General features: G+C 33.8%; 1 protein-coding gene across 1 annotated transcript in view; it reads left to right on the top strand.

The window, feature by feature from the left end:
* The window catches only part of LOC111150534 (dystrophin), a 2,087,545-nt gene that overhangs the window by 190,106 nt on the left and 1,885,406 nt on the right, over positions 1–12,033 (top strand). Inside the window, exon 2 of the mRNA XM_022508030.1 lies at positions 8,708–8,769. Within this exon, the coding sequence (XP_022363738.1) occupies positions 8,708–8,769 (62 nt within the window). The remainder of the gene's footprint in view (positions 1–8,707; positions 8,770–12,033) is intronic.

Below are 12,033 nucleotides of genomic sequence, written 5' to 3'. Positions count from 1 at the left end.
GAGAGAGGAGGAAGCAGGCTCCCCACTGAGTAGAGAGCCCGATGCGGGGCTCGATCCCAGGACTCTGGGATCACGACCTGAGCCGAAGGCAGAGGCTTTAACCCACTGAGCCACCCAGGTGCCCCAACCCTGTATTTTCTTTAGCAAAGAACTTATCTGCGTGTCCGCTATATATTGTTTTTGTGTGTGTCTGTTTCTCTCACTATGCAGTAGAGGCAAAGGGTAAGAACTTTATCTTTTACACAGTTGTATTCCTACCCCCTTGTAGATATCAGTGTATATTTGTCACTGGACTTGATAGCCTTCAAGAGGAAAGATTATGTATTAATTTCCCATTGATGCTATAAAAATTACCACAAATTTAGCAACTTAAAATAACTCCTATTTATTATCTAACAGCTCTTCAGATCTCAAATCTGAAATTGACTTCACTGAGCTAAAATTAAGGACCATCAGAGCTATGGGCGTTCTAGAGACTGCAGGGGAGAATCTATTATCTTTTCCATTTTGGAGGCTGCCCACATTCTTGGGCTCATGGCCCTCTTCTTCCATCTTCAAAACCAGCCACACTGGGCCCAGTCCTTGTCAAGCTGCATTCTCTCAGATTGTCCCTCTTCCCCTTTGAAGGGCATACTGATTACATTGGTGATTACATTGGTCCAAGCCGGATTACTGGAGATAGTCTCCCTATCAAAAATTACCTGATTACCAAATCTAATTCCATCTGCACCCTTAATTCTCTTTGCCATAACAAGGAGTTTTAAAATACTTTAACTTACTCTAAAACAAATGAATTTTAACAAAACTTATTCAGAAATTCTGGGGATTGGGACATGAACACATTTTTCTCTCTATAGAATTAGTATCTGCAAAGCACAAAAGTAAGAACTCTGAAAAGTAAATCTGGTCTTCATTAACTTAAAACACCTTTAATGAGCACTATTGTGTAACATATTCTGTGCTAAGTGCTGGGAATAGTTAGACAGTCACTGTCTTGAAAATTAGAAAGGATATAGATGATAATATTAACAACTTTTGTAGGGTGATGAGCAGTGAAAACTGTACTACATTGATTGTAGAGTGAGCCAGAAGTAAGGAAACCTCCTTGACACTGTTTTTCTCTTCTTTGTGTAGTAATTTAATTATTTTAGACCTCCTCATTATGAAATAACCACGAATGTCACCTTCGGCCCTCACATTCTGTAATCCTATGATCAAAAGCTATTACTCAGTTTTAATAGAAAGCATTTTTCATGCCATTCTCCATTCTGCTCTCCTCCACTTTGTATTGCCATTTTGAAGCATTGATAACATGGTAAATCCATTTTCTAACTATTTCTTGAGTTTGGGGCCTTCCTTCATAATGTTCCACAGTATCACATAACCATAATCCCTTCTAGAAAATGTCTTCCCTGACATCCATAAAGCTACATATCCCTTTCTTTATGCTCCTGTAATATCCTTTGAATATATGTATCCTTGCTTATAATGTTTATCCTAAATCTTCCACATTTCTCATTACCCTTTTTCTCATTTTTGGTGGAATCAGAGAATAGAGACCCTGTTACCCCCACCCCCATATTACTGAATAGTCCTCTCATTAAAGTGAAATAAACTCATATACCTTTGTAATTTCTTCACTATATGTGTGTCTAAACTGTTACCAACTCTAATATCCCCTTCTAGTTCTAAACTTGTATTTTCTGGGTCACTTAAGTGATGAGGATTTTCAGTTAACATACTAACTAGCACTCAAAGAAATGCCATTTTCTAAAATGTCTTTCTGGCATAGATTACGATGAACTGGCCTATGTAATGAGGATAATCCATGATGTTTATATAACTGGGTTGTTTTCTGTTTTGGTTTCTCAGTGCTTCTACTCACATTGGCTTATCTGATCACATACATAGAGTCATATCTTGGAGACTCTCCACGATCTCACTCCCAACTTCCTTTGTAATTTCATCCCATGCTATTCCCTCCTTCCTAGTTTAGTTTAGAGTGCAGCAAAAGTGAATTAAGTATAATGAAGAGCATGCCTTTTTTTTTTTTTAGTATAGATGACGCACTTTGTTACATTAGTTTCAGGTGTACAACATAGTTATCTGACAAGTTTATACATGATGCTGTGTTGACCACAAGTATAGCTAACATCTGTCCCATCACATTGCTATTACAATATCATTGACTGTATACCTTATGCTCTGCTTTTTATTCCTGTGACTTACTCATTCTGAAACTGGAGGCCTATATCTCCCGCTCCCCTTTACCATGTTGCCCAGCCTCCTTGCCTCTGGCAACCATCAGTTTGTTCTCTGTATTTATAGTTTTGATTTTGCTTCTTGTTTGTTTATTCATTTTTTTAGATGACATTTATGACTGGGATCATACAATGTTATTGTATTCTTTATGCCCTGCAATCTCATCTTAAAGATTCATCTTTCCCGGGGCTCCTGGGCAGCCCAGTGAGTTAAACCTCTGCCTTCGGCTCGGGTCATGATCTCAGGGTCCTGGGATCAAGCCCCACATCGGGCTCTCTGCTCATCAGGGAAACTGCTTCCCTCTCTCCCTGCCTGCTGCTCTGCCTACTTGTGATCTCTCTCTGTGAAATAAATAAATAAAATCTTTTTTAAAAAGCTTAAAAAAAAAAGATTCATCTTTCCCTTTGCATCTTTTTTTTTCTTCTTTTTTTTTCCTTTTGGCTCCACCTACTAGACTTAACTTAGCCAATCCCTTCTAGAAAATGTCTTCCCTGACATCCATAAGGCTACATATCCCTTTCTTTATGCTCCTGTAATATCCTTTGAATATATGTTTCCTTGCTTATATAAAATGTTTAATGTTTATCTAGCATACGTCTGTATTTTACAAGGGTGTGAACTGTGGTAAAAACAGAGTTCCATTTACCTTCTCAGTAACCTCTATAATGACCAACAGATACTGGGCATTCTGGAAATAATTATTTTTTTGTAAATGATTATTCTATAAATTACTACATAAACAGATGATTTCATTGCATCTTAAAAACAGCTCCATGAGTTAAAAGGCAATTAATATCTTTATTTCACAGATAAAGAGACCAAGGTCAGGCAATTCTAAGGCCACCATTCTCATAAGTCCTGCACTGGGACTGGAAGCCAGTTCCCCTGATTTAATGTTCTCTCAGTTTGCCAACATCACTTTTGTGCAGTAACTCACTCTTGTAAATCATGAATATTACAATTTAATTATCCTACATTTATAGGAGACTGAGGGTCTCAGGAATATAAAAGGTAATAACAGGGCAAAAGGTCATTGCACTAATTTTAGAAAATATGAAGGACCAGATTTATTGGATAAAAAATGACTTTATTAGAAAGGGTTAATTAATTCTGAGACAAAATGCAATTTTTATGTCATGGTAGAAAGCTAATTTTATGAGTTTCCCCATAGAGAGAATAAAATAAAATGTTGGTCACTTTTTGCAATTTATGAAGTACAGTTCTTCACTCCTTGACATCTCCAGGGAACAGTTTTCAAGTAAATTTTTCTAACAGAGATTTTGTTCTTTGCTATTCACATTAATATACTCAGGCATATTTTTATTAGTAAAAGAAAATCAGTTATAAACAAACTCTAGACAAAACGAAATAGAGTATGTGCTTCTTGAAATGACTAGACAAGAATATATAGATAATAATTTCCTAGTAAAACAGATTTCACTTTGTTCTTTTCTCATTCTCTTTATTGTTGATTTTATATTTATATCTCTTACTATAGACCATGTCTGTAATCACATACATTTTATTAAGGTATTAAAATAATCTCTATAAGCTCTATGGCAATTTATCATATATGTATATTTATGTATATCCACTTTAGATTAACTATGGATATATAACTGATTGTGCTTGAAAATACCAACTTTTAGGGACATGTAGGTGGCTCAATCATTTGAGCATATGACTCTTGGTTTCAGCAAAGTCCTGGGATCAAGCTCCCTGTCAAGTTCCCTGCTCAGCAGGGAGTCTGCTTTCTCTCTCTCTCTCTCTCTCTCTCTGCCCCATCCCCTCTCATGTTCTCTCTCTCTCTCTCTCAAATAAACAGATAAATCTTGAAAAATAAATAAAAGGGTCAGGGCGCCTAGGTGGCTCAGTGGGTTAAGCCTCTGCCCTCAGTTCGGGTCGTGGTCTCAGGGTCCTGGGAACGAACCCTGATTCGGGCTCTCTGCTCAGCGGGGAGCCTGCTTCCCTGTCTCTCTTTGCCTGCTGCTCTGCCTGCTTGTGATCTCTCTCTGTCAAATAAAATCTTAAAAAAAAAAAAAATTAAAAAATAAATAAATAAATAAAAGGGTCAACTTTTAAGTTACATGGGAAATAACAATGGAAATGGTTAGATTTAAATGTATAAAAATATATGGGGCACCTGGATAGCTCATTCTGTTATGTGTCTGCCTTCTCAAGATCCTGGGATCAAGCCCCACATTGGGCTCCCTGCTCAGTGGGAGCCTGCTTCTCCCTCTCCCATTCCCCCTGCTTCTGCACTCTCTCTGTCAAATAAATAAATAGAATCTTTTAAAAAATAAAATAAATATGTAAAAATTTAGCATAATAAAAATGAAATGAAAATTAAAAGACATACAACCACTTGGGAATATATATTCATTCATGACTAAGATTAAATAGCTTAATTAATAATAGTGATTCTTAACTTGGATTTCATGGTAACAGGAACCTTCTGCAGAGAGGTCAGTGAACCCCAAGAAATATATAAATATGTCTGTATAGGCATTTTTTTTATATAGAGAAGGGTCATTATTTTTATCAGATAATCCAATGGAGTCCACAACTTGAAATGTTTAAGAATTACTGATTTATAATCTCATTCCCAGTAATTGTAAAATATCAAGAGCTCAATAGATATGTGAGCAAAGGCTATAAACAAGTATTTTTTAGAAGATTTTATTTATTTATTTGACAGAGAGAGAGAGATTGCAAGTAGGCAAAGAGACAGGCAGAGAGAGGGAGGGAAGCAAGCTCCCTGCTGAGCAGAGAGCCTGATGCGGGGCTCCATCCCAGGACCCTGAGATCATGACCTGAGCTGAAGGCAGAGGCTTTAACCCACTGAGCCACCCAGGTGCCCCTATAAACAAGTATTTTGACAAAAGTGGAAACATGCAGAATAAATTTTGAAAACGTGTCCTACTTCATTAGTAATCAAACAGATTCAAATTGAGATGAGAATCAACTATCTCCTTATATCTAATAAAGCAACAAGCACTTTAAAAATGAAAGCAACAAAACTCCTATCATCAGCATAACCCCATTCTTTGTAGTACCACTAAAAATAGGTATGGCCACTGGGAAAGCAATATGACAATATTTAGCAAAAGCCACAAACATTTTTTTTAATGCTGACCCAATTATTTATTCTGTGACAATTATACACCAGAAGCTGAGAGTGCATGAAAATGTTCATTATGGTGAAACCTCTAATAACAAACAAAAGGAAATGGCAACTAATATATTTATGATAAAATGAACTTTAAAAGGTAGAATATTGTTGTGGTTATGTAAAATACATGCCTATGGGGATTGTAATGATGAGCAGACACAAAACTTTGGGGTGATTTTTTAATAATCAATGTTAATATTAATTTTAATATTAATAAATTTAAATATTTTTTGAATTTTTTTCATAATGTTAATCTATGACAAAAATTGAGCACTAAATATCAACTAGTAAATATAAGAACATTATTATTCAAAATATTAACAAATGAATCATCTGGCATCTTAAGAAAGTTCAGTTTTCCAATCTGGATAAATCTGAATAAATCCATGTAGGCATACAGGTTGCAGACTATAAAATTCCAGAATGTCATTCACATTAAGTTACAGCATACACAGAATTCTTTGGATTGTTTAAAATAGAGGCTCTCAAATAATGGTTATTTTTGTATTTGTGTTAATACATTCAACTTTTGTGACTTTTATTATCTTATGCCATTCCATATTATCTATGCAAGTATAATGTGAACTCTTTAATGTGAAAAGCCATGGACTTTGATTCAAATAATCTATATCAGGTTCATCTGTGTCACTTACTAGCTTTATTCCTTCCGAGCTTGTATTTTTTTGTCTTTTTTAAAATTTTTATTTTTTTAACATCTTAATTTAATTTTATTTTTTTCAGTGTTCCAAGATTCATTGTTTATACACCACACCCAGTGCTCCAAGCAATATGTGCCTTCCATAATACCCACTTTCAGGCTCACCCATCCCCCCACCCCTCTCCCTTCCAAAACCCTCAGTTTGTATGCAGCCATCAGAAAGGAGGAATACCTAACTTTTATATCACATGGACAGTACTGGAGGAGATTATGCTGAGTGAAATAAGTCAAGCAGAGGAAGTAATTATCATATGTTTTCACTTACTTGTGGAACATAAGGAATAACATGAAGGACATTAGGAGAAGGAAAGGAAAAGTGAATTGGGGGAAATCGGAGGGGGAGATAAAGCATGAGAGACTGGACTCCAAGTTTGTATTTTTTTAATGGATAAAATGCCAAATTACATATGGATTGAGATGACATGTAAAACAGTTCTGTGAACAATAAAACACTAATAAATGATATATATTTTATAATAATAAAGCCAGTTATATTAATATTTACCATGTTAAAACAAATGTTATATAGCAAAATAAAACAAGCAAGTAATTCATTAAAGGCATATTTTTCTTGTATTAAAAGTGAAAGAAGTGAAAAAGAAGACCTAGTGATATTTGTATGACAAAATTTACTTTCAGTGCTGTTGACACAATAGATACATATACTCTTTTGCACATAATGTCAAGGTTTCCCTCCCGCCTTCAAGCCTACCTAAAAATCACTCTTTGTACATATAATTGAAACCCATAAAAATATTGCATTACTACCTACTTTTCACTGAAAAGTACGTGGAACATATCTCTTCAGGTATCTTCCTATTCAACTTTTGGTGAAGATGGTTGGGCATGTTGTACAACCTTTAAATGTGTGCTTTCAAATGACTCATTTACTCTCCCATATCTGACAGGATTTGCATGCACATGTAGGGGAAAAGTAACTGGAATTGCAAATAATATTATTAACACAAGAAAATGTGTATCTCTCATTGAGAAATAAATGTACTGGCAAGTCTTCCTGCAACAAGTCCATGAAAACGGTTAAAAATTGACCATTTGAAATGTTCTGTTTATGTATTTCATTATGATCAAAGGATAGTATTGAATTTAGGGAAGTATATTCACAAAACGCTAGATTAGTTTCAGAAACTATTACTATATATTTTTATTGATTCATACTGTCACCAAAGAAAAAACTTCCATATGGTAGCTATGAATTATCCTGCACTGTATGGGTAATCCTGACATTTGCCCACATGCAGTGTAGTTTGTGGACCCACACAATTAAATAAGAAGAAAAGTATTTTGTGATGCTAAATAAAATTTTCTCATCTAGGAAAACAGATTTAGGTTTATTATTTATCCACTGTTATTTCATATCACTTAAGAGTATCCACTTATAGAATAATTATGTGCTTTACTGATAAACAGATTTTCTTAGTATGTGGATACATTTGTCATGGGAAAATGATTCTTTACTATGGATCATCCATTTTCAGGAAAAGCAGTCAAGATTTACTGCTGAAAAAGAATCCAAGACCAAATGAGGTTTTTTTGTCGGGACATTTCCATAAGGGTTCTTTTGATCCAATGTAAATAAAATATAAAACCTCTCCATTTTAAGTCTCTCTCAGATGCACTCATTTATTGAACATTAATTAATATGATTGCATTTACAGTAATTTAAAGGTACACTTTGGCCTTAAAAAAAGGTTTTCAATGAATCAAGATTGATTATTTTTCTGCCATTTAATTCCATACTAATTTCCAACTTGAAAAAATAGAATTTTTAGAAGCATTAATTCTGTGAAGCTGTTTTCTTAATAATTTTCCACTGTAATCTATTGGTGTAAGAAGTCCTTGGAGATTTTCCCTCTGAGTATTTATATGTAATCCATGAAGGGTGTCATTTGCATTTTGATTTGAAATTTCCTGACTTTTGGATGAAAAGAGGTACTAAAAATTTTGGAGTTGTAAGATGTCCCTCCTCTAAAGTGTTTGTATATTTATCAAATATTTGCTGAAGTCTTAGTTTGTGCAGACAATGCTAGGTTCTGGGATACAAAACCATGTTCCTGATCATAAGGAAACCTCTCCTATAATGGGAGGAGGCTATGCAGGGGGGCCCATGTTAGAGTATGGTGGTATTGCAAAAGCGGGGAAAATCATTTCACGTGGTCTGTAAGAGGAAAAGCTCAGGAATAACTTTTCAGAAGAAATAACAGATAATAGGCTCTTCTGATTATGCTAGAGTATCTATTTGCCATAGGAGGATAAGTAATATTTCCTTTATTCAGATGAGACTACTTTTCTATAATGCCTTTATACAGTATTTGAATGAGCATAAATTTGACTGGATCAATTATTTTAGACATCTCATTTTTTTAGTTTGGATGCCCAATACCAATATCGCTTATGTTTAATTTCATTATTGATGAATTTAACACCACATATAAAATAACATTGATATGTAATAATTGAGAGTTATTTTTGTTGTAAAATGTGATATTCAGAATTCTTTCTTAACTCTTAAATCTTTCTTAAATTTTACATTATAGATGAAAGAGAAGATGTTCAAAAGAAAACATTCACAAAATGGATAAATGCACAGTTTTCTAAGGTAAGAATATTTTGTTACTTCTAAGATATAAGGTAAGTGACTGGTTTTCAAAATGAACTATGTACCTGGGTAAATGTAAATGTCCATATTGTTTTTCTCTTAGTGTCATTGTTTTAGCTGTGCAAATTTGGGAATGTTATGCTGACTTTTAATTAAGGAAGAAGCAGCAGAATACACATAAAGAGAAATTATTGAATTAGACAAAATATATCTTTGAATCTTAGTGATAATGTGAGCTTCTTTAATTACATCAGTCATCCAAGGATTATAACTGCAATTTTCCACCAAGTAGCTAGTATATGTTACATAGTAGCAGAAGACATGAGGGAATTTTTACTGTCTGAAAGTGATAATATTTTTGTCCTTCTTAGTCTTTGCTAGTTCAAGAAAAACTGATACAACTGTCTTGGGTCTATTTGGCCCCTATCACTTAGGGCACGTGTCAAATAATTTAAGATAAGAAGTTATCCTCTTTTTCTGCAGGCATCAACCCATACTATTAATAATATTTATTTATTTTATACATGCAACTTAATTTATAATCCATAGACAGCACAACTCTGGATAATTATATGTGAACACAGAGTAAAATATTCTTACTTTGAAAACTAGCATTAAGAGTACCATGTAAATAGGAGAAGAGTAAATGAAACAAGATGGGATTGGGAGGGAGACAAACCATAAGTGACTCTTAATCTCACAAAACAAACTGAGGGTTGGGGGGGGGGGGGGGGGGGGGGGGGGGGGGATTATGGACATTGGGGAGGGTATGTGCTATGATGAGTGCTGTGAAGTGTGTAAACCTGGCGATTCACAGACCTGTACCCCTGGGGATAAAAATATACGTTTATAAAAAATAAAATTAAAAAAAAATTATGGGAAAAAAAAAGAGTACCATGTAAAGAGCTTTATATACATTTTGAGGTTAGAAAGACTTGGATTTACATTTAATTAACTCTGAATTTCAGCAAATCAGTGCTTTGTGTACTATTTTTGTACAGTCATGTATACGTGTACACATATATATTGGGTGTCTACCTGAAGAATCAACTCCCAATGATTGAAATATAAAGCTATTAAAATATGGCCCCTATATTCAAGCTTTAAGAGGAGCAAAAATGGCTGATAATGATTATTTCATGTGATTGTGAGGATTAACAGGGTCAGGATATGTGAAGATTCCTACCACAATGCCTAAAAGTCTTAATATATGTGGATCACTCTCTCCATGGGTCTGTCTTGTTTTATAAAAGTTTTGGTAATGAATCCAAAACAATCCACTGGGAGATGCAGTATAAAAAGTGTTGCCATTACTATTATAAAAGGTTTTCAAGTATCATCCATTGTTTGTGGTATTTGATAGCAGAATTTTGCCAGGTAGTCTTTACTATGTTAGCAAGAAGCAAAGTTACTGAATTTTAACTAAGGAAATTTCATTTCTATTTACTTACTGAATTGACAATTAATGAATTGCTATTACAGAACTTTATTTTTTTTATTATGTTCAGTTTGCCATTATGGAACTTTAAACAATAAACTTAAAAAAAGGAATACCTATTTTAAAAATCTCAACTTTTTTTGAACTAAGTGGATAGAAATAATTAAAAAGTTATAACGCTACTGAAGGAGAAGAAATGAAAAATAAACTAAAAAATATCCACAATTGGAATTTCTAATTCCAGAGTATGTTTACCAGATGGTTGTATATGTTTTAATTGCTAAATTTATTGGTCTCATTAAAATCTTCTTAATTTTGAAAGTTCAAAACAGGCAATAGATACAAGCTTTCAAACAAATATACGGACAAATCAGAATCATAAAGAGATCTTTTGAAATAATAAATGTGACATAATACTCTGAATCTTTGAATTAAATCAATGAGTTGTTTTAATAAGGTATGTAGACGAAACTGAGACAAACACTGCAAATTCTCATTCCCACAAATCTAAATAGGTCATTACTCTCTGTACATTGACATTTCAAGTATCATTTCCCACAACTCACATTCTAATATACAAACGATAGTTTGATATGCTGTCTTCTTTGAATACATTGTTGGCACTGCCTTAGAGCAATTTTCCCCTATCTTTATGAGTGCCCATATTTTAAAGGCTGCAAAATAATTACATGCATGAGTGGATCGACTGTTTTTTCCTAAGTATCCCCTACTCCAAACCCAACTTCTACTTCCTTCATTTGTTTTATAAGTGTTCTCCCTCAGCCTATTAAAATTGGATCAGGAGAATCACCAAAGTTTCATATTTGGACATATAGTAGGTGTCAGGAATAGAAATAAATGTTTATAAAGACAGAGGGAAAAGTATTTAGAGATAAAATTTATATATGTGTGTGTTGATTTTTCATTTAGAAAACCTTAAAATATATTTTCCATGTTATCTGATTTTTTTTCTGGTCAGGACTTCAAGTAATGACTAAGTTTTTGTATCTAATTTTGAGAATTAAGAAAAGGCCAATTGATTCAGTTTAAGCCCATTGATGATACCAAAAGATAAACATAACATATATGTCACTTAGCACATATTTATTGTGTTATTACATGGTTTTCAGCACAACTCCAGGCCTGTAGGAGACACAAGATTAGTTGAAGTTGAATCTTCAGATCTCATGTAACCTACGTGTTTGGGGGATACTGGATTATTGCTAAATGGAGTAGCAGAATGGGCAGTGGGAGAGACAGCAGTGCTGCGGGCTAGAATGAATCTGAAAACCTTTATGAAGAAAGTTGTACTACCTGATAGACTCTAAAAGAAGGATCATCAAAGAGAAAAACACTCTTCACTGAGATAATTGGAAACCACTGAAAGCAGGAATATGTTTTCTTTGTAACCCCAATGATCAGTACCAGTCTACTAACTAAATATACTAAATGCATTTTGGACAATAGTACAGAAATTAAGTATCTGCTAAGTTTAAGGAAAGAGGAAAAATTCTGAATGAAAAAGAATGTGTTGAAGAGGACTTTAAAAAGAAAAAGCAATGAAAAATTATCATTGGTGTGGTAAATTAGAGTAACACACAAACAATAATAAAAATGAATAGGATGATTTAAAATGCTTAACAGTGAGGCTCACACACATTCATTTATATAATGTTTGTAAAATAAAAAGAGACTACAACGTAGTTCTCTATTATTATGTAAAATTATATAAGGAATACTTAAGGAAGAAAATATGATTAAAGAAAGTCTTATCATTTTGTGTCAATTGAAGCCAAATGTACCTTTGTAGTAAATCCAACTGATTT

The sequence above is a fragment of the Enhydra lutris genome, unplaced genomic scaffold, assembly GCF_002288905.1.
Source record: "Enhydra lutris kenyoni isolate GAN:26980312 unplaced genomic scaffold, ASM228890v2 scaffoldscaffold23, whole genome shotgun sequence".
Lineage (NCBI taxonomy): Eukaryota > Metazoa > Chordata > Mammalia > Carnivora > Mustelidae > Enhydra > Enhydra lutris.
This window is presented reverse-complemented; position numbering and strand designations above follow the sequence as displayed.